Raw genomic sequence first — 23406 nt, 5'->3', positions numbered from 1 at the left:
GAAACTGGAGCCCTACAGAAAGTTCTTTAGGAAAGAGAGCACAATTTTAATCTTTCTGCATCACTCCCCCTTTCCCTTGTTGTGTTGACAGCCGATGGCTTGGTCTGCCTCCCGTTTTCTAAGGAACTATCAAATTCAGAGACAACAGGAGAAGCTGAGAATCAGGCAACTGGAGCAAAACAGCCCAGTAGTAGCTTTTTGTAGAACAGTAGCAGTTGCCTGTTGATGTTAGGGAGAATAGAACTCTCACACAGGGCATTGAGGAAGGTAACCCTTTAACCCCAAGACTAAGATCATCATTTCATCTTGGTTTTGACGGCTTCCTCTTTTTTGAATTGTAAGAGCTGGAGAGAATTTTGGATAAAATGTTCTTGTCAGGCTTTGTTAATATAGTGCTGGATTAACTGCCCTGGAGAGTGAAGTCCTACAAGTGCATCAAGGGAGGCAACAGTGCATCCCAGCCATGTGTCTGAACTCTGACTTGAAATTGACTCTTTGTACCTTTTCCATTCTGGGCTGTCCTGATAAGCCTGCTAACCATTCTGGTGTGTCCCTTTAAAGTTACCATACAGCTGCTGTTGAGTGGAGAAGCCAGCACAGTGGTTAGAATCAGTCAGTGTAGTGCACAAACTGTTACAGAGCTCTGCTAGTGCCGTGCACAAGCTAGTATAATGTGTGCACACCTGGTTTTATTTCCCACAACACAGTACCCCATCCACCGAGATGCCAAATAGTGACAGTAGTGAATGTGAGAGGGTTTTATAGCCTGAGACCATCAATTAACTTCCCACAGAAAATCAAACCACTGCCAGGTTGTGACAAGTTTGAAATCTAGCCCAGGTCAACAGAGAACCATCTCCCATCTTGAACTGAGAGGCTCAATTTCTCTCTACCCACCCTCTGAGCCAACCAGGTTCGCTATCTTAGCATTCTGTTTAAACAAGCAAAGGCTATTTGAGAAGAAAATCCAGACAATTCCAAGCAAGGTGAAGCTCTTCCTATATTAGCACTAATACGTTAGTATTATGGGCCTGATCCAGCAAAAGACATCCCCAGCTTTCCAGACATTAAATGCCCCCAAAGAGTCCTCAGATGCCAGTTCTGCTACAGACTGGCCTAATCCACAGTAAAGGCCAGAAAGAAAAAATCCTGCCTTGAGGCCTGATCCAAGGGCCCATTAAACTCAATACGTATTTTCCATTGATGTCAATGTGCACTGAATCAGGCCCTTGTGAAGAAGCTCATGGGAAGGAGAGCTCATACAAATGAGGTGCTAGCTGTCTGAGCTCCATTGCACTCATTGGGGATACACAGTCCATGGGCTAGATTACCTTTTCTGCAAAGCCTCAAGAAATGACATGAACAAGTTGCAGTCTGGGTCTGTGTATGCATGAACATCCTTGCCTTCTCTCACTGAGAAGTGCTCTTTCCCCCTGTCTCTGGTGTGGCTTATTTTACCCCTAAATAATTCCCTTTGTCCCACCCCTTCCTTCTCCTGGAATGTTTTTACTTCTGTTCTCAGAAAAATGCCTTATAGCCTGGATGAAGTGCCTTTGTCTGTGTTGATTTAATCAGTGTGGGTTTTTCAAACAATAACTGAGAAATTGTTTTTGGCCTCTAAAGACAGGAAATGTTTTTCAGTCAATGAGAAACGAAGTGAAACTTGTGCAAACAGCCACCCTTTTCAGGCAACCTCCTATCTTAAGAGAACACCCCAAACATACAGAGTACAATTCTGCTGTACTTTTATTAGAAGACCCCTCATTTCTGAAACTGATTTTTGCCAGTCCCTTGAGAGGTTGCTTAACCCGGTTTCACTGTGTACCTATTAGTACTATAGCCTTGGTTAAAATCAAAGTGCTTGCTTCAGCCCTGTTGGAGGCTGCAGTCTACATCCCCCCACATATATTAGAACAGCTGTGCTATGGAGGAGGCATGCACCGCCGCAAAGGGCAAGTGACAATATCAGGCTTCCACTAGCTGGAAGGAGCTTCAGTTTACAGCCAGGAGTCTAGAGGCTTCACGGGCAGAGGCTGCCTGAGAGAGACACTGGATCAGTACATCTGCATGCCCTTGCTGTGCACTTTCCTGAGCCAGCCCTACACACTTCTTGGGTAGCACTGGCTGGCTCCTGGCCCCCCAACAGAGTGGAAGTTATAGGCAGCTTGTAACATTATGCTCCCCACCTCTGGCTGGACTTTCTGTCACTGGGCACTTTCAGTTTGGGTTTTGCCAGAGACAGTGAATAAAGCCCATAGTGCTAAGCAGAATTACAAAAATGTAATAAGCTTTCATGTTTTTCCCCTGACATGAACAAATCTGTGGGACAAATGTATTGGCTACTTTTATACCAACAACAGTGACAAATCAATATTCTGGTCTACTTCAGTAATGCAAATGATAATACTTCTATTCATATCATTCTTTCCTCTGTTTAGTACAGTGTCAACATATGCTGCTGTAAAACTATATCAAACTTTGGATATACTATCCCTCAAGCAGCAGGACAAATACTGCTGCATTTCCTTAAAGTTAATGTTAGGCTTGTAACTGACCCAAGTCATAAAACAGAATCATGCTTCTATTCCAGCCTCTCTTATATGCTAGTGATTACTTGGGAATAATGAGATAGATATTTTTAGGGCATACTAATGAATTTCAGACACCTGCACAATTGGATTTAGCTGCAGTGTGAGAAAAATCCCTGCCAGAGTGTGAAAGCACAAAGTGCTGACCATATCGCACAGCCAGCAGAAGCTGTATTCATTCATTATTGCCAATACAGAAGCGTTAGTGGGAGAAAATAATTGTCTTGACTATTTAAACCCATATTGCATGACAAATATTATTGCTTATGTAATAGAGATCTTAGGAACTCTCTTGTTTTATATAACTTTTTTTTAAACATTGTAAAAAAAAGAAAATGCCATAGGCCCAAATTGTCCGACACACAGAAAAACATAAACTGTTGAGCAATAGTCAACATGGTTTCTGTAAAGGGAAATCGTGTCTTACTAATCTATTAGAATTCTTTGAAGGGGTCAACAAACATGTGGACAACGGGGATCCAGTGGACATAGTGTACTTAGATTTCCAGAAAGCCTTTGACAAGGTCCCTCACCAAAGGCTCTTATGTAAATTAAGCTGCCATGGGATAAAAGGGAAGGTCCTTTCATGGATTGAGAACTGGTTAAAAGACAGGGAACAAAGGGTAGGAATTAATGGTAAATTCTCAGAATGGAGAGGGGTAACTAGTGGTGTTCCCCAAGGGTCAGTCCTCGGACCGATCCTATTCAACTTATTCATAAATGATCTGGAGAAAGGGGTAAACAGTGAGGTGGCAAAGTTTGCAGATGATACAAAACTGCTAAAGATAGTTAAGTCCAAAGCAGACTGTGAAGAACTTCAAAAAGATCTCACAAAACTAAGTGATTGGGCAACAAAATGGCAAATGAAATTTAATGTGGATAAATGTAAAGTAATGCACATTGGAAAAAATAACCCCAACTATACATACAATATGATGGGGGCTAATTTAGCTACAACAAGTCAGGAAAAAGATCTTGGAGTCATCGTGGATAGTTCTCTGAAAATATCCACGCAGTGTGCAGAGGCGGTCAAAAAAGCAAACAGGATGTTAGGAATCATTAAAAAGGGGATAGAGAATAAGACTGAGAATATATTATTGCCCTTATATAAATCGATGGTACGCCCTCATCTCGAATACTGTGTACAGATGTGGTCTCCTCATCTCAAAAAAGATATACTGGCACTAGAAAAGGTTCAGAAAAGGGCAACTAAAATGATTAAGGGTTTGGAACGGGTCCCATATGAGGAGAGATTAAAGAGGCTAGGACTCTTCAGCTTGGAAAAGAGGAGACTAAGGGGGGATATGATAGAGGTATATAAAATCATGAGTGATGTGGAGAAAGTGGATAAGGAAAAGTTATTTACTTATTCCCATAATACAAGAACTACGGGTCATCAAATGAAATTAATAGGCAGCAGGTTTAAAACAAATAAAAGGAAGTTCTTCTTCACGCAGCGCACAGTCAACTTGTGGAACTCCTTACCTGAGGAGGTTGTGAAGGCTAGGACTATAACAGAGTTTAAAAGAGAACTGGATAAATTCATGGTGGTTAAGTCCATTAATGGCTATTAGCCAGGACGGGTAAGGAATGGTGTCCCTAGCCTCTGTCTGTCAGAGGGTGGAGATGGATGGCAGGAGAGAGATCACTTGATCATTGCCTGTTAGGTTCACTCCCTCTGGGGCACCTGGCATTGGCCACTGTCGGTAGACAGGATACTGGGCTAGACGGACCTTTGGTCTGACCCGGTACGGCCTTTCTTATGTTCTTATGTTCTTATGTTCTAGGATACAGCTAAGTATTCAATGTACTAATGTGAAGGAAGCAAAGGAAGTAGCTCCTTTCGCAAAGTGTTTTTCTTGATTCATTCTACATAAAAATCATTCCTTATATTGTGTACTAACTTTATAAACATTAAAAATACATACCCGTCTGTTTATGCACAGTAACATTTTTAGTTAAGTTAATTCATAGAAGCATTTGGTTAAAAGAAATGACATTTTCTGTACTAAATTATTATACAATGTATGGTAGCAAGTTGTAGAGACATAAGAAGACTAAATAATTATTTTGTTAAATTAGCTTAGTGCTTGGGAAAGGTATTAGATTAACTGCCTGGGAGACTGACCTCCATTTTACCCTGCCAGAGTTAGCTCATGAAGGGATTAACAAAATGAATCCTGCAAAATAGTTCAAAGGTTAAGAAACTAGTCAGCCCCTGTAAGCACAACAAACTTTACCCGCAAAGGGGTATCTCTCCACACCATGCAGAGAATCAGTTCATCCCCACATCCCAGATGTGCTGTCTTTTCAGCGGGACCCTATCCTCACTGCTGTTCACACCCGCCTCTCAAACAAGGCCTGTTTGCCAAACTTTCTCAAACAGGAGCTCAGGTGTGCAAATTTCAAACCCCAGACTCAATGTGAGCAGATTGAGGCACAGAGTTCACGTTACTCGACTCTTTTCAGCTATACAATACATACAGCACAGGCAATGGCACTGTGAGCATCCTCACACTCCACCATTAATTTGCCTCACCCTCGACTGGGAATGGAATTAAATGCCTGGTCTTTTTGCTTAGACTACAAAGAAAGGTGCCAATTAGAGGCAACTGTGGTGGTAATCTTTGTGATGTGAAATCGTGAGTACTAGGAAGTGGTCTGAGACTGCCATTGATAGATATGTGTACACACGTACACACACCACATTTACACACACACTTCAATGTGTGTCCATTTACAAGTATTCTGTGATAGGAGCTTGTTATACCATCACCTATCATTTATACATATAAGAAGTTCATTTTTAAATAGTTAATTTTAAACATGTTGTTCGTAGTAATAGTACTATAATTTACACAAAAGAGGAGGCAGGCAGCCTTATGAGAATGATAATGGGAGCCACTGCCTTTCACCTCTAGACTGCCTCTGAATCAAGCTTGTGTTGCTAGTGCATGAAAGCTGTCGATTTGATGGATGTGAAATAAACAGGTCTCTATCCAGTTCCAGGGGTACCAATGTCCATATCATAAAAGCATCACCACTGAAGGAACTGGCATTGGTGGTCTCAGCAGAGAGGCCAGGAATTGAAGGAGCTGGGAATCTCACACTCACCCCTATGGTTGTCTCTGCAGGATAGGATTGAGATGCACTGATAGGAAAGGCTGAGGAGAGGCAGCTTGCACCACTGCTGACCATGCTGTACTGGTTCTGTGAACAGAGGACTTCACTCTCCAGGACTGTCAACTCCAGCACTTTTCATAAGAACTAAAATTCATTTAAGAAAAAAAAACCTCCCCCAAACAATAACAAAAAAAACACATGCTTTATGGACCATTTCTATTTAAGGAATTAAAATTAGACACGGGAACATGCAAAAACACCAGATCTGAACCTCCTAAACATTGGGCAGTTGGGATTCAGATGGGCCCATTAACAGATCAAAGAAAGTATTTTGGTATCATGTTCCTTCAGCCCCCAAAGTGGGTAAACTGTACAGAAGATCTAAAATCTGAAGAAAATCTTACCTTCTTGTAGAGACTTCTCAGGTCTCTGTACTGCCACATGCTATTTAGGACCTGAGATGCTGCTTTCACCACTTTTGGTGAGTGCCTATTACATTAAAAAAAAAGAGAGAGAGAGACTGTTAAATCCCAGGCTCAATTAATGCTGATTTGTGAGTCAATTACAAAGGATTGAAACTCTCAAGTGGAGTTCTGCTATTCACCAGTTCTATAAGTATATTCTAAGAGCTTTACATTCAAGTAGTTTGGATACTAACATTTTACTGACTGACAAACACACTCTTCATGTCCATATTACTAGTATTGGAAGAGGAACAAAACCAATACACACTTGCGCTGTACGGTGAATGAGAAGCAAGGATTCTCATTGGGAACATGAGAACAAGAGAATTCTGTCAAGATGGAGAGTAACTGCTGAACTGGCTAACTGATAGGGTGGGTAGTGGGGAAGGTAGAGAGAGAGAAAGCTGCAGAGAGCAAAAATTGGACAAATTGTTTCTGGAGAGGTGGCTTGGCTACAGCCCTGTGTGCAGTGGCATGAAGGACAAGAGTACAGGGCTTTGGTTTCTTTCTCCTGGGCTGGTAGACTTTAAGCACTTCAAGGAACAGATGAGTGAGTACTCACTGCACCAATGCCTTCTACCAGATGGTCAGAGGAAACAGAGGAACTAGCCAGGTGATGAGCACTGTTTTAAGATGGGAGGGGGTTGGGGGCAGGAAGCAGAAATATAATAGATCATAAATACACAGAATAATCAGTGCTTTGTGACTAAATAAAATTCATCTGGAACCCAAATTTGGACTTATGTTCTGAAACACTGACAACAGTAACCTATTAATGACTGCACTCTAAGCCTATATAAAAAGACATAATTAACTTCACATGTACTCCTCCTCCTTCTGGAGTCTTTCCCCAGGAGATCTGAATAATTATTTCAAGGAATTAGAGCCAAATGTTCCCTTCTGTTTAGGGAGCAGATGTCTTAAACCCAAAGAGAAGGGCCAGGGAGGATAACATAGGATAAATATGTGACTATGCAGAAAGTCCACATCACGTGACTAACCTCATCCCCTCAGCAAACATAAAACAGCAGAGCCCCAAAACAAAATTACAAGGGATTAGAGCCTGCATGAAGTAGTTGGAGAACAGTCACACTTGTGCTTGGTGTTTCCCTGTGAAAAGGGCACAACTGGTGGTGAAAAAGACGCAGGTGGTACTGGTGTTGGCAGCATGTATTACTCGTCTGGTTCCAGTGTGGGTAGTGGTAACTGCCGCTATTCACTTTGCGACACACATGAGAAGGGTCACAATTGCATTGTCAGCAGAGCTGGTAAGATAATGTTAATGTTTAGTCAGTTGTTTTCCACAATATTTTCCTAGTACATTATTTGTTGATTCTGCCCATCTCTATTATTCGTCCTGCAAATAGAACTGGGTGACTAGTTCATGAGTTGATAAGAATTTGATGAACACTTTCAAGCATCATTGTTTTCATTATTTACCCATCTTTAGCTGCTAGTGGGGTACTGGGAGTAGGGAATGACCAATGTGGTAACAGTGCCAGTCATGCTGTTAATACTAAGGGGAGGCCAAGAGCAGTGAGATCCATTGCATTTGGCCAATCTGATCCCATGGATGCCAGTTCTGCTACACAACTGTAGAGGAGAGAGGACTAGGGCTGTGGGCTCTTTACAGACACTAGAGCAGATAGTCCTTGCACTACTGTGATTGTGTCCTACCCCTGTGCAGAAAGCATGGGATGAGAGGGAAAGGGAAGGACCTTCATGTCCTCTACTTCAGTTGTGGACCCACAAAGGAGCCAGGTGCACTCTGGCTCCATATTTGGAGGAACACATGCTGCACACAATGTAAGAGGCATTAATATTTAAGTTTTGTATTGAAATACACTAACTATGGCAAAATTTCCTCATCAGTCCAGGATAATGCAATTTTGTGGGTTCCAGTTCTTTGAAGAGCATCTGGATGGATGGGAATATAATAGTGTTACAGATGACAAATTGAAATCTATCCATTAAAATCTCTATAAATCCTATTATAGGTAGTGTTGTTGTAGTTGTGTTGGTCCCAGGCAGGGCCGGCTCTGGCTTTTTGGACGCCCCAAGCAAAAAAAAAACAAAAAAAAAAAAACCCTGCGGCACGGCCAGAGCGCGGGTGCAGGGGGATCGGCTGGGGGGGGGGAGGGAGAGGGAGCGGGCGGGAGAGAGAGAGAAGGGGGCGGCCAGGGCTACAGCAGGGGCGCTGCCACGCGGCCCCTCCCGCTGCGCCACCTCCTGCCGCCTGCCACGAGGGCTCCGCTCCGGTCGGCGGGGAGGGAAGGAAGAGGACTGCCCTGCACGGCGCTCCGGTCCTCCGCGCCGCCGCCCCCTACAGGGCGGCCGGAGCGGGAAGAAAAAAAAAAAAAAAAAGCGGCCGTGCCGCCCTAGGATTGGGCGGAATGCCGCCTCGAACAATCTGCCGCCCCAAGCACCAGCTTGCTCAGCTGGTGCCTGCAGCCGGCCCTGGTCCCAGGATATTAAAGAGACAAGGTGGATGAGATATCTTTTATTGGACCAACTACTGTCTCCAGACCTGAAGAAAAGCTCTGTGTAAGTTCGAAAGCTTGTCTCTCTCACCAGCAGAAGTTGGTCCAATAAAATATATTACCTTATCTACCTTGTCTCTATAAATTCTATTGTAACAACTTTTAAGGTTAAAGAGTTTTTGACTTGCCTTCTCATGAAACAGAGTTTTTGTTCCACTGGGTTAAAGCTTTGGTGACTTCTGCTGGAAGCAGACACAGTGCATATTGATTTTTTTAATATGACAGTGATTATACTGGAAGCAACAATAAATGGTTCTTCTGAGGCTAGTAACAGTTGGTCTTGTTAACAGATTTCATATTTTACAATTTAACACAATGTTGCATTCTGTTAAACTGTGCAACTTCACTAATTTAAGTAACAGGTTGGCAAGATATTCTTCCTACAATTATTATTTGAAATAATGGAACCTCTATGAAAGAAATGAAAAAGATAGAAAGAATGGTATAAAACTCTCATGTTTCTGAAAGGTGAGTATAAACTCCTGTATTAGGTGAGGAGCTGGTATCATGGGCTGATAGATTTTCTTGTTCTACAACTACAAAATCAATAAAAATAATCATATCTAGCTCTTATATAGTGTTTTTCATCAGTAGGTCTAAAAATACTTCATAAAGGAGGGCACTACATTTATTATTTGGACATTCTGAAAACACATATTAGCCAACGTGTCCTAGACTATTAGAAATACATGGCTTTCAAAAGGTAAGGTTCCCTGGATTTGCAGTTAGGGGTTATATCTGACTCACTGTATGCTGTAAGACTGACATTTTCAAGACCTTAACAGAACTGGAGACCCAAATCCCATTGAAATCAATGGGAGTTGGGTGGCTAATTCTCTTAGGCTCCTTTGAAAACTCCAGCCCCAATGTCACTAGGTAATAATGATCTCGATTGGAGTACTATACAGGTGGACAAATACACAGTTTTTGTAGATTTTCTTAAGTTTTATTAATATACAAGGATAAACTCGGAGTCAAATTCCCCACTGGTGTGAGTGGGCACATTCTACTGAAGAAAAATGGAAATGCACCTGCTTATGCCAGCAGTAAATTTGATCTAGTAACAAGAATTCATTTAGTTTGATATGTAATTTATTTATACTAAAAATTTTATATGCTTTATTACTAAGGTGAGTCAGCAGTACAAGAGCAGTTCCCACAACTGGAATCACCACAATTAGTAATGCTGCTACTCTTATCAATTCCTGACAGAGTTATAATAATGAGAGTGTACTGGGTGAGAAGCATGAAAGGAGAGAGAACAATAATAAAAGAAAAGGGAATAAGATTGAATTGTGTCAGCAATGCATTAATTGCCTAGCCCTGCACACTGCTCCAGTACCAGGTGTAGTGCGTAGATTCCTCTTTCAGGCTGAAGATTGGCTGTGAGGAGCCACGTTAGAGCCCCGAAGCTGCAGCTGCCTCTGTGCTGATAACACATCCCCCTTCTGATAGAAGGATCTATGCATTAGAGTGAAATCTTCCATTTTTCAAACGACATGGTCCCACAGCAGGCAAAGCAACCATACTTCTGGAAGTTTGATGTATATTGTTTGTAACCAAGCTATTGTAGGCAACCACTCCCAGCAAAAGGAGAGGAACCAATGATCTCTTTGTCAACAGTGTGCACTGACTCTGAAAAAAAAAATGCATTCATAGCTATTGCTAATAGCGTCATAGTTAGGTGTGAGTCTTCTCCTACATGTATCGGTGCCATTTAATGTAGCAGACAGAAGGCCTGATACTTCTTAACAAGCTAGGGAGTGGGAAGGGGGGGTGAAGGAGTGGAAAGAGCTGAGGCCCCACCCCCCACTTGCCAGCCAGAGTAACTGTTGTATGGTGGGGAGTAAGCTGCAGCCTGCAAAGTGGTGAAGTTACTTACTTCCGGCATTCCCAAAGCAAGTGGGAGTAGGAGAAGAATAGTACCTTTGTGAGGCACAAATCCTTTCACAGTGTCCTCCTGGTTACTCCAATGGCACATCACCCACTACACAGGGGCCTAATGGCTCAGGCTACCACCTGATGTTGATAAAATGTTTCATGCCAATCATTATTATAAATAATTATTATTCACTATGCGGCATGTTGCCAGTGAAAGCAGGCCAAAAAATGAGCCTTGGCAGGGACTTTGATACTGGGTTACTTGTTTCCTGTCTCCCTTCCAACATCTCACATGGTTACTAACACAAGGTGATTTATGATTAAACTTAATAATGAAGCTAACGATTTCACCAGACAAGACAAACCCATTTAGTACTAATTACACCTATTAAAGATGTTACAAAAGGTGCGAGGTGATTTGCAAAACATACTTGTCTCCTTTACTCTTGGAAATGCCAACCAGCTTCTCAATGCCTCCTGCATCCCGTAAGGCCTTGGCATTCTCCATGTTTTTAGTGATAACTTCATGCAGAGTGCAGCAAATGGCAGTAACGGTGTCATCCGACATGGCCTTGCTTGCTGAGCTGTTGCTGTTGTTACCTCCTGGAAGTCGGTGGACCAGATCCCGCATGGCATACTTGCCTTTTTGGAAAGAAAATGAAGGGAGAATGTTGAGGAAATTTAAAGGAAGAATGATGGGGGAGATCCAGGGAAAACACACAAGGCAGTGTTAGTGCCATTTTCATAATTTCAGGTCTATAATTTGTTGTCAGTATTATCCTATCATTAGCCGTATTTATACAAACATTTGTTTAAGCAGCATTTTGCCCATTAGGACCTCTACTAATAGTCCCTAGTAATATCAGTGAGAGCTTCAGGGTGTGAGTTATATCCTTTCTTTGTGCAAAGGAGACAGGTACAGTAAAGCTAAGTACGTGTGAAAGTGTAAATCAAAGATTTGAGAGCCCAGCAGAAGTTGGCCAGTCCATATCTTCCTTACCCCATGATAGCAACACCATTTACGTGAGCCCAAGGCAAGCTGGCTGGGATGATGCATCTCTACTAATAAAATCATCAATGTGTAGCAGTTACTAGGGATAGTACAAAGGTAGTGAAGCCATCCAAATTGGAGTTCTTTGTGAATGAGTAGTTGATCTTCTCTGGAACGCAGGCTTCACTATACATTAACTAGGTGTAATTATGTTATTGTACCTTATAATATGCTTTAAAAAGCTATTGTTATTCCTGTCGTTTGAGTTGTGTGAATATTAGTGATTTGGAGGAGAGGTTTCTCTGCATTGTGTTGCAGTCTGATATCTAGCAAAGGTATATCTCCATATATTTTATCAGGGGCAGGGATAGCTCATGGTTTGAACATTGGCCTGCTAAACTCAGGGTTGTGAGTTTAATCATTGCAGGGGCCATTTAGGGATCTGGGGCAAAAAGCTGTCTGGGGATTGCTCCTACTCTGAGCAGGGGATTGGACTAGATAACCTCCTGAGGTCCCTTCCAGCCCTGATATTCTATGATTATCTTACTTAACATTTATAACTTAAATTTTCTATCAAACTGAGCAGGAGGACATAGTCATTGTGATTTTCCATTATAATTTTTTTCATATTTAAATACAGACAGAAATCTTTAAAAAGTTGCTTGCACGAATGTAGTGCATGGGAAAGATACCACGCCAGAAGTCCTGGAGAAGGAAATTTTCCATGTAACTACTGGACAAGTACAGCACAGGCAGCAGAACTTCCCCACACTGCCACATCAAAGCGCCTTAGCCCTGTTCTGGAGGGATTACCAGTATGGGTGAAAGTTTAATATAGCCGCTCTTGTAAGATGAAGACAAGCTGAACAGTGAAGAGACTAGGGCCCACATCCAACTCTCAGTGAAGTCAGTGAACACATTCCCATCAACTTCAGTAGCGCTGGATCAGGATCTTGGGTGAAATAATCAGCTCAACAACATCACTCACTCTCAAAATGGGAATGACACGATTGTCAGGACAAGTAACTGGAAGTAATCCATATTACTTTCTGGCCTGAAATGTAATCAGAAATCTTCTCAATCAGACTTTACAAGCCCTGATAAAATGGCATATAGTAAGTGCTTATTAAAAAGTTTACTCCTGAAGTTACAAACAGAACTCTTGGTGTCTGAATCTGAAAATCAAAAGAAGCAGAAGACTAGCCCTTTGAGTGTCCTTATGTCAGATTTTCCATCATAAATTGTTATTTTTTTACAATAGTATCTGCAATGGCGAAAATCTATCCAATCATTTGGAACAATGCATTAATAATACAGTACACACCAAAATCCATGTACTGTCACAGTAAAATCAAAGTATACCAAATTAATTTTGTGACAATGTCAGATCCAGAAACTCCTTTACTTTTGATCAAGCAACAAAATTCCTTGTAATGGAAGCATAACACACTAAAATGTGTGCAATTGTTTTATTATCAGTGTGTTGCAATTTGGAATTTAACATTTGACTTCAAATGTTTTTGTTTCTGTGCAGCTAATATTTCATCATTGTAATCCACAGTATTCGATTTTTCAGCAATTTCATTTAAATGTCAGATGCAGTACATAAATGGGTCATATGAATGCTGTGCAGTTCTTTTTCCCATACATACCTATAATAGTATCTGCCAAAGAATAGCCATATAGAATGTGGTGTGCAAATATTAATATGTAGTTCTAGCCAGTAATAAGTGTTTCATTAACAAAAACATTGATTACATTCATTTATGCCTTTTAACACAAGCCAATTAATGGTTGCATATCTGTTATAGTCACTTGAATACTATAGTCATAGAATATGGTAGATCATGCTTGCCTGTCAAAGTAGATTTGCAAAAGGCTGTTTATTTATGCCATTTGTTTCAGTCTTCACTCCTCTAATACTACCATTGATCAGGATCATAGAATCACATAAATAGATGAATTAGATTAGTTAGAGGTTCTCTCTTCCTTTCCCTGTACCAACCATCCAGGACATGCCAAAGCTCCTTTTTTTACCTATAGCAACTGCTCAACCTAAACTAGAGGGGTGTATTTATGCACCCCTTTCTTTCAGATCATGGATTTCAGCTCTTGTGTGGCACTGTATGTTAAAGCTGCCCTCTCTTTGGCAGCTAGTGACTGCAGTCCTTAATTCTGAGTATGAAAATATCCAGTGACTGCCCTTGAGCAAGTTTTTCTATGGAATTGGCCAGGAATACAAGGATCACTGCACCACAAGAAAGCATAAATGTATGTATATATATGTTTCGCTGGATGCCTGCATATCAGAATGGTACCATGGTTACGAGTGTAGCAGAAAACGAATATAAATACAATAAAGTCGATACTATGACTAATAATTAATCATGAACATTCCAGATTTGAGACTGGATTCAGAACAATGTCCAGTTCACTAGTTAGTGTTTCTGGTACTTCTATTCTGCAAATACAGAATCGATCAGTGAGCGGAAAATTACAGAACTGGGATGTGGGAGTGGGGAACAGTATAGAGTTATACATCAGATGTGGTGCAGCCTCCCTGTCTTCTGACTGGCTAGAGATTTCATTTCAGTATAATTGTGCATAATTCGGGAAATATTTAATTCAGGTTCAACTCTTGAGTTTGTGTCGATTCATATCAAAACGAAACCACGGATCAAATTCAGCCCTTGAATATGTGTATGCAGTTTCCATCAGCTTCAATGGGAATTGCATGCATCTTAATGTAGAATTTGGCTCTGTTTCATTTCACTTTTTAAATAAGGCTATTTCAGTCAGCTGTATGAATAAAATAATTTTTACATGCTAGTTGGACAGGCCAAACCTGGTTTAAAATATTAAAGAATTGATTCATTTTGTAAAGTAACATTATTTTGAACCAGCAACGCACGTCGGAAGAACAGCAGTCCAGATTTAATAAAACAGAAAATTATTGAAGTCCTCATTTGAGAGGTCCTGATGTTAACAAGCATGGCTGTTACAAGTCATACTGTAACACGTTTCCTACATTTTTATTGTTCCGAAAATTTATTAGCTATTTTAAATGAATATACGGGAGAAGAACAAATATACCTATGTATAAAAATTACTAGTGTGAATTAATCCAAATTAATTAATTTAGATCACATGAGCTGGTTGTGGAAAAACTGTAATGAAGAGGCAATAATCCATTACATGTCTCTGAGATACAAAATGGGTCAGGGAACAGCTCTCATCAACAATAACAAACTTACATTTATATTGCATTTGTATCTCCATGGCTTCTAAAGTGCTTTACAAACAAAATGGTAACAACATTACTGCAATATTAACACTTCACAGTGTGACAAGATGGTCGATATAGTATGGTGGGTCCTGCGCTTTTCTTGGTGGGGGGGGCTAAAATACCACCTCTTACCCCTGCTCTTGGGGCACCGAGGACCCCACTAGTGGCCCAGGAAGGTGGTAAAGGAGGGAAGCGGGGGAGGGGTCTGGGTTTGCTCCTCACTCTGAGTCCCAGCCCCTCTCAACTCTTGCAGGTTCTTACCCTCTTCCCCCTGGGGTGGGGTACCTTCAGTCCTTAAACGCTGAGGGAGGAAGGGGTCTCCCTTACTCCGGTTTTCTGTTCCTCCAAGTCTCACAGCACACCTCCAAGCTCCAGTCCTCTCTCCTTCCTCCTTCCCCCTGACTGCCTGAAGCAGGGGGTTTTATTAGGTTTCTAACAGGGCCTTAATTGATTACAGGTGCTCCAATTAACCTGTAGCAATCCTCCCTAGTCTACAGGGAACCATGCCTTAATTAACCTAGGGTTTATATACTTCCCTTCTACCACTTCCCACTGCTCCCTGGCCCTCCTGTATCACATATCCCCCTCCCCTGCTCAACGCCATGGGGTTGGGCTACTTGGGACGAAAGACAGTGTTGTCGTGATAGGCCGCCCACGTTGCTGTGTTGGCTGCCGGCTCTATGCTGGATCCGGAAGTGAAAAGGTTGTAGGGACAGGAACCATCTAGTCACTCGTGCATTCCTCTCCTTATTTGTGTGCATCCATTGGAGTGGGGCGTGGTCCGTCACAAGGGTGAACTGCCGCCCAAGTAGATAGTACCGTAGAATCTCCATGGCCCATTTAATTGCTAGGCATTCCTTTTCTACTACGGCGTACCGTTGCTCCCTGGGCAGGAGCTTTCGGCTGAGGTAAAGGATTGGGTGCTCCTCATCTCCCACCATCTGTGAAAGGACGGCCCCAAGTCCTACCTCTGAGGCGTCTGTTTGTAGGATGAATTCCTTTGTGAAATTTGGGGCTATGAGCACTGGATGGCTGCAAAGGGCTGTCCTTAGGTCTGTGAAAGCTTCCTCTGCTTCCTCGGTCCACTTAACTAGCTCCGGGCCCCGAGCTCTTATCAGGTTCGTCAGAGGCGCTGCCCTTGTGGCGAAGTGAGGGATGAACCGGCGATAGTACCCTACTATCCCTAAGAATGCTCTGACTTGTTTTTTGCGGATTGGGCGGGGCCATTTCTGTATTGCCTCCACTTTGTTCCACTGGGGCTTCACCAGGCCCCTTCCGACTACATACCCGAGATATCTGGCCTTGGCCAGCCCTATTGCACTTTTGGATGGGTTAGCAGTGAGGCCAGCCTGTCTAAGAGTATCTAGTACCGCTTCCACTTTCCCCAGGTGTGTCTCCCAGTCAGGACTATGGATTACCACGTCATCTAAATAGGCAGAAGCATACTTGGCATGGGGTCGAAGTAATCTGTCCATCAATCGTTGGAAAGTTGCGGGCGCCCCATGGTATATTGGAAGAGGCCATCAGGTGTAGAGAAAGCGGTTTTTTCCTTGGCATCCTCAGCCAGGGGGATCTGCCAGTAGCCTTTTGTCAAGTCCAAGGTGGTCAAGTATCGGGCCTTGCCTAACTGATCCACCAGCTCATCAACACGTGGTATCAGGTAGGCATCGAATTGGGATACCTCATTTAACTTCCGAAAGTCATTACAAAACCTCAGGGTGCCATCAGGCTTGGGGACCAAGACAATAGGGCTGGACCACTGGCTGTGGGATTCCTCAATCACTCCAAGTTCCAGCATCTTCCTTACTTCTGCCCTAATTCCTTCTCTTTTTGCCTCCAGTATGCGATATGGTTTTATGGTCACCCTTGCTCTGGGACAGGTGACAATGTGGTGTTGGATCAGCGTCATACGGCCTGGTTGTGTGGAGAACACATCTTGGTTCTGCTGGATCATTTCGATGACCTCTGTTCGTTGTTCTGGGGCTAATTCGGGGGATATCCTTACCTGCCCTTGTGGGCCATCTGCCTGGGGTCTGGCCGGCAGGATGGCCAGGCACGTCTCCTGATCGTGCCATGGTTTCAGTAAGTTGACATGATAGATCTGCTCTGGCCTTCGGCGGTCTGGCTGCTTTACCTTATAATTCACCTCCCCAACAGCTTCCACGATCTCATAGGGTCCATGCCAACTGGCCAGGAGCTTAATTTCTGCTGTTGGTACCAGCACCAGCACCTGTTCTCCTGGTTGAAATTTCCGTGTTTTTGCCCGACGATTGTAGTAGGTTCGTTGGGCCTCTTGTGCTTTCTCCAAATGCTCTCGTACTATGGGGGTCACTTGGGCTATTCGTTCTCTCATCTGGGCTACATGTGCAATGACATTCTTCCCTGGGTTGGGTTGTTCCTCCCATTCCTCCTTCGTGATGTCTAATATGCCACGTGGGTGGCGTCCATACAGTAGCTCGAAGGGGGAGAAACCAGTAGAGGCTTGGGGAACTTCTCATATTGCAAACATCAGATATGGTAGGAGGGTATCCCAATCTTTTCCGTCTTGGGCCACCACCTTTCGGATCATACTCTTGAGAGTGCGGTTAAATCGCTCAACCAGACCATCTGTTTGGAGATGATAGACCGAGGTCCGCAAGGCTTGGATGCGGAGCAGGGTACATAAGTCTTTCATTACTCTCGACATGAAGGGAGTCCCTTGATCTGTCAGGATCTCCTTAGGGATGCCTACCCTAGCAAAAACCTGCACCAGTTCTTTTGCGATTGCCTTGGACGTGGGGTTCCTTAGAGGAATGGCTTCGGGGTACCGTGTACCGTAGTCCAGGATGACAAGTATGCTTCGGTGGCCCCGGGCTGTTCTTTCTAGTGGGCCCACTAGATCCATTGCTATTCTTTCAAAAGGCACTTCAATTATGGGCAAGGGTACCAACGGGGCCCTTAACTGAGGTTGGGGACTATGCAGCTTGCACTCTGGGCAGGAGGTGCAATAGTGTTGGACTTCTGCCCGTACCCCCGGCCTGTAAAACCTTCTTAGGACTCTATCCAGGGTCTTGTCTGCTCCTAAATGTCCCCCAAACACATGACTGTGAGCTAATTCTAATACAGCTCTTGTGTGCTTCTGTGGCACCAAGAGCTGTTCTACTACTTCCCCCCGTATTGGCACTACCCGGTACAACAGATCCTGCTTGATTATATAGTATGGCCCTGTGCCTTTGGTTTTCCCTTCTACTGGCACGCCATTTACCTCTACTACCTCCTCCCTCACGTTTGCATATAGTGGGTCATCGGCTTGGTCCTGCCCAAAACATTCGCGTGTGGGACCAATCTGGCCTGATTCTATTGACTTGGGTTCCCTTCCTTCTTTTGGGGGTACTTCTGCTCGTGCTGGGGGCCGTCTCTGGGTCTCCACGAGCCTTCCTCCCAACCAGGGCAGCTTTCTGGTTTGCTGCCAAGATCCTGGCTCCTAATCTTTTGTCTGCTCTCCTTTCCTGTCTGGATTTCCGGGACTTCCCAGGGGGTGAAAATAACTCTGGGGAAAACCCAGCAAAAATTGTGGTAGGATCATCCATGGGCACCTCACATTCTGCTCGGGGTTTACTTCCCTTCCCTAACTCAATGGGCGGGAGTAGGCTCTCGAACCCAGGAAAGTCCCTGCCAATTAAGACTGGGTAGGGGAGCTTGGGGACCACCCCTGCAGTCATCTTGGTAGTACTTCCCTGGATCTCAATCCGTATTGGAATTGTGGGGTAGAAATTTACTGTGCCATGGACACATGTCACTCCAGTGCTCTTGGCCCGGCTCAGTTGGTCTTGCCCCACTAATTTCCCTGAGACCAAAGTGACAGCACCCCCAGAGTCCACCAAAGCTATGGTCTGGATGCCATTCATCTTTACTGGCCTGGTGTATTCATGTTGGGCCATCGCAACCCCCACCAGGCTGATTAGACCACATTGTTCCCCGGGATCCCCCAGATTACATTGCATGGGCTCCTCCCTGTTGGGGCACTGGGCTGCTATATGCCCCAACTCCCCACACTCATAACAGCGATATCTCATTCCGGAGGTTGCCCTCTGTCTTGGGCCCTCTGACTCGCTTCCCCAACCCTCTCCCCCTGGACCCCCAGGTCCCTTTGGGGCCTCAGGCCACTCCTTGGTGCCTGTTCTTCCAGCTATGGCTTTCCTGGAGTTCTCGATGATCCGGGGCCTCGGGGTTGGGACTGGTTTCCTAAAACGCCGTGTTTCACCTCCCGGGGTTTCGAACAGTTCACGGGCTGCCAGTTGTCTCTCTACAAGGGTGACTAGTTCGTCATAGGTGGAGGGGTCATTCTGGCCTACCCAGGCTCAGAGGCCGAGGGTAGTCCCCTTGTATAGTGGTCCAGTACCAGGAGCTCCATCATTTTCTCTGAGCTGAGAGCCCCCGGGTGTAACCACTTCCGGGCTAGGTGGATTAGGTCAAATAGTTGTGATCGCGGTGTCTTGTCTTCACAGTACTGCCATTCATGGAACCTCCGGGCTCTCAAGGCCGTTGTTACCCCTGCCCTGGCTAGGATCTCCGCCTTCAGTCGGGGGTAATCTGCTGCCTCCTCTGTGGTCATATCATAGTAGGCCTTCTGGGCCTCCCCGCACAAAAATGGGGCAAGGATCCCTGACCACTGGTCTCGGGGCCAGGCCTCCCTCAGAGCTGTCCTCAAAAGCCAGGAGGTACACCTCCACATCATCCTCCCGGGTCATTTTCTGCAGACAGTAGCTGGCCCGTATGGTCCGTGTCCCATCATACCCGCAGCTCAGCTCTGTAAGGACCTTCACTTGGTTCACTAGTTCCTGCAGCATGGCCCGATCTTGGGTGGCCTGGGTCATCAGCAGGTGATTGGTCTCTTGCTGCAGCCGCATGGCCTCCTGTTGGGCAGCTGCCTGGACCCGGGTAGCCTCCTGCTGGGCGGCAGTGGCTTGCACCAGTGCTTTGACCAGATCCTCCATCTTGAGGCAGGGTGGTTGTGACCCACTCTGGATTATGTTCATGGTGCAGAGATCCCACCCCTGACACCACGTGTGACAAGATGGTCGATATAGTATGGTGGGTCCTGCGCTTTTCTTGGTGGGGGGGGCTAAAATACCACTCCTTACCCCTGCTCTTGGGGCACCGAGGGCCCCACTAGTGGCCCAGGAAGGTGGTAAAGGAGGGAAGCGGGGGAGGGGTCTGGGTTTGCTCCTCACTCTGAGTCCCAGCCCCTCTCTACCCTTGCAGGTTCTTATCCTCTTCCCCCTTGGGTGGGGTACCTTCAGTCCTTAAACGCTGGGGAAGGGTCTCCCTTACTCCGGTTTTCTGTTCCTCCAAGTCTCACGTCACACCTCCAGGCTCCAGTCCTCTCTCCTTCCCCCTGACTGCCTGAAGCAAGGGGTTTTATTAGGTTTCTAACAGGGCCTTAATTGATTACAGGTGCTCCAATTAACCTGTAGCAACCCTCCCTAGTCTACAGGGAACCACGCCTTAATTAACCTAGGGTTTATATACTTCCCTTCTACCACTTCCCACTGTTCCCTGGCCCTCCTGTATCACAACAGTAAAAAAAGGAAGTAAATCATATTATGCAAAAATGAAGCTCCTTATTGCCACAGTAACTGGATTTCATTGCACACATATAGCATTTTCTATTTCTGTTTTTCTTGTTAATGAATATGTTAATATGGTTTATAGACTGAATTCTCCTTCAGTTACACCAGTTTTACACCAGTGTACCTCCAATGACTTCAATTATGCTGCTGCTGATTTACAGTGATGTAAGTGAGAGGAGAATCAGACTCTTTATCATTGGATATATACTTAATTCTGCTTTTATTTACACTGGCACAAATATCAGATAATGCCACTGATGCTTATGATGTTACTCCAGGTTTACATTGTCATAAATGACAGCAAATTTTGATCCTTAACTTTTGCAGTTCTTGACTTTTTAATTTTAATTGTGGAACATTTGCACTGACTTTTTTTTTTTTTTCCAATATCGTGAGTCTCTCCTGAAAGCAGATAGAAATGTATCATGAAACACCCGACTTCAGGTGTCAGCAATGTTTTATCTAGCACTAACAGCAGGAAGACTGGGGAATTTGGCTTGTGGCAGATACAATATCTAACTCTGGGGAAGTCTCACTAAGCTTAAGCAAGGAGAGGAGAAGAGGGCACTGAGGATATGATAATTTGTGTGAGAAAGATACTAAAAATAAATAGCATTGTTAATTCCAGCAGGGTTTGTACAGAACCACTTTGATCTACAAATAAATTGATTTTTTTCTAACATTAAACATTGTAAGACCCACAACTGATTTGATACATTTTAAGAGGATTTACATAATTTGATTAAATATAAGAGTCAGCATGACAACAACAAAAATCTCCTTTATTTGTCAAGGTTTATCCATAAAGGAAGAGAGGGAGAAATTAAATAGATGTAACTTTGGGGTAGAATCACAGCAAGCAGCTTCTTCTAGGACACTACAAATTATGAAGTTACTCTTCAAAGGTAAGATTTCCCATCACCAAAGTGATTTCTTTTTATGTCTAAGGTAGGTTCAGTCTAGCATTTGTACAATGCAGTTCTGTCTCTGCAATAATAAAACTTGCTGTATTTTCTAGTAAAAGTTACAAAAAGACCGCTACATTCTAGATTAGGATTTACAGTACTTTCCAAGACGGGGTCTCTCTAGTGCTTTAGCCTTCTTCTGCCTTCTCTAAATCAGGATTTTTTCCCCCCTGAAGGTGACACTAATTTATAGTTATCCTGAGACAGAACTTGCCTTCAGAGTAAAATAATACAGCATAGAAAATCTATTCCTCCAGTAGATTTAATAAGAAGAAAATGATCACAAATTAGTTTCCACCTCTCGAAATATTGCCCTACAGCTTCCTAGAGACAATTTCTCTGCTGTTATAACTCCACTGACCTTAATTTGGTCCAGAGCTACTTGTTTGTGAGGCATGGAAGACCCATCTCTGAAAAATGACCCTGCCACAGTGGTATTGGTATCAAATGTCAGTGGTGGGATTCCTGCTTTGGGGCAACAAGGAGGGCAAAATTAACTCACTGAAAACATCAGAGTCCTCAAATAGATATCGATTCTACTCTTAGTATAAGGCTAAGTCGTTAGAAAACTAAGAATCCTGTCCAGGAGGTAGATCTTGCCCTGATGGAAGCAATATCTTAGCATGATGTCTCTCAAAGCTATGCGGGGATCCTTGTCCTGCAGGGAGATAATAATATTGGTGGCAAAGCTGCTTCGGTATATTATTGCGATGCTAAAAGAAAATCCTACCCTGGAGTCAGTATATATTCTGGTATTAGAATTATGTGAATTTTGCCCTCTAGGCTGCTTCTATCTCTTGGTCCTACATTGGGGATATAAGTATGTATTTCTCATTATCCTGCCGGAAAGATCATTCCACAGCAATATTTCACAGCCTGCCTGGGAAGAATACTGTTGGGAGAGCTTTTATTATTATTTTTAATAATAATTTAGGAAATATGCTAAAACAATCTATTTAATTCAAAGAAGTGACTTTTGATCTCAAATGTCAGTGTAATAAACGGATAGTCTAGTAAACTGTAATTTTTACCCTCACAGTTTTTCCATTATAGTATAGTTGTCACAGAATTACCACAGAAAACATTTGGTAAGTAGGTCATTATATTTAATTTCCGTTTCTGGATATTATTTTTTATTTATTATTTGTATCACTATAGTGGTGCCAGTCAGGCCCTTATTGTGCCAGGTACTGTAGACACATGTAAAAACAGACCCTATCCCAAAGAGTTAACAATCTCAGCATATGATGAGAGAAAACAGTTGGATGCAACGAACAGATCAGGGAGGAAAAGGAAACAGGGAAATAATTATGTTTAGAGTAGCAAACAGCAGTCTCAGTCCACAAAATGCTTAGTTAATATTTTGGAGGCATCACAGCAGAGGTGAGTCTCGTGTGATTTAAGGGAGGATAATGTAGTGGCTTTGCAAAATTTTTAAGGACATCTTCACATGCAAAGAGGGCACTATGGAAGAAAGCAGCAAAAGTTTCTAAAGGAAAACTGAATTTATAGGTTAGACAGTTTGGCAGAGCAGACCTTAAAGGAAGAATGCAAAATGTAGTATGCCATATAGATTAATGAATGGACTTATGGGGGCAAGACTGTATTTCTCAAAGGAAGAATGGAAAAGGCTTCAGTAATCAAGAGGGGGACATATTCACAAGTGAATTTTAATAGTTAATGGTTAATGGCTTTTAATAGTCGATAACTATATTATATTATAAGGTTAAATTATTAACATGCCCTTTCAAACTTAATGCCAATTTAACAATGGTTTTGATCTCTGAGTTATAATAAAGGGTAGTGTAGATGGTTTGTGTCTAGGCAGCATCCTGACTGATTTTCATTTTGTTAATTGCAAACCTGCACCGAGCCCATTAAAGAAATTATAAGAAAGTGTAAAAGCATTACCAATATGGCTCTAGCCTCTCATTAAAAGCAATGTAGCTGATTATA

The 23406-nt window shown here is 43.3% G+C and overlaps 1 protein-coding gene across 2 annotated transcripts in view; it reads right to left on the bottom strand.

Moving 5' to 3' along the window:
- The window catches only part of CTNND2 (catenin delta 2), a 535412-nt gene that overhangs the window by 42236 nt on the left and 469770 nt on the right, over positions 1-23406 (bottom strand). For both annotated transcript variants that reach the window (XM_065399924.1, XM_065399925.1), the window contains exons 12-13: positions 11028-11238; positions 6116-6200 (exon numbers count right to left, since the gene is read on the bottom strand). In XM_065399924.1, coding sequence (XP_065255996.1) covers positions 6116-6200; positions 11028-11238 — 296 coding nt within the window. The remainder of the gene's footprint in view (positions 1-6115; positions 6201-11027; positions 11239-23406) is intronic.

This window comes from Emys orbicularis, chromosome 2 (assembly GCF_028017835.1).
Source record: "Emys orbicularis isolate rEmyOrb1 chromosome 2, rEmyOrb1.hap1, whole genome shotgun sequence".
Taxonomy (NCBI): Eukaryota; Metazoa; Chordata; order Testudines; family Emydidae; genus Emys; species Emys orbicularis.
Note: the sequence above shows the minus strand (reverse complement) of the source record. Positions and strands in the feature narration are given on the sequence as shown.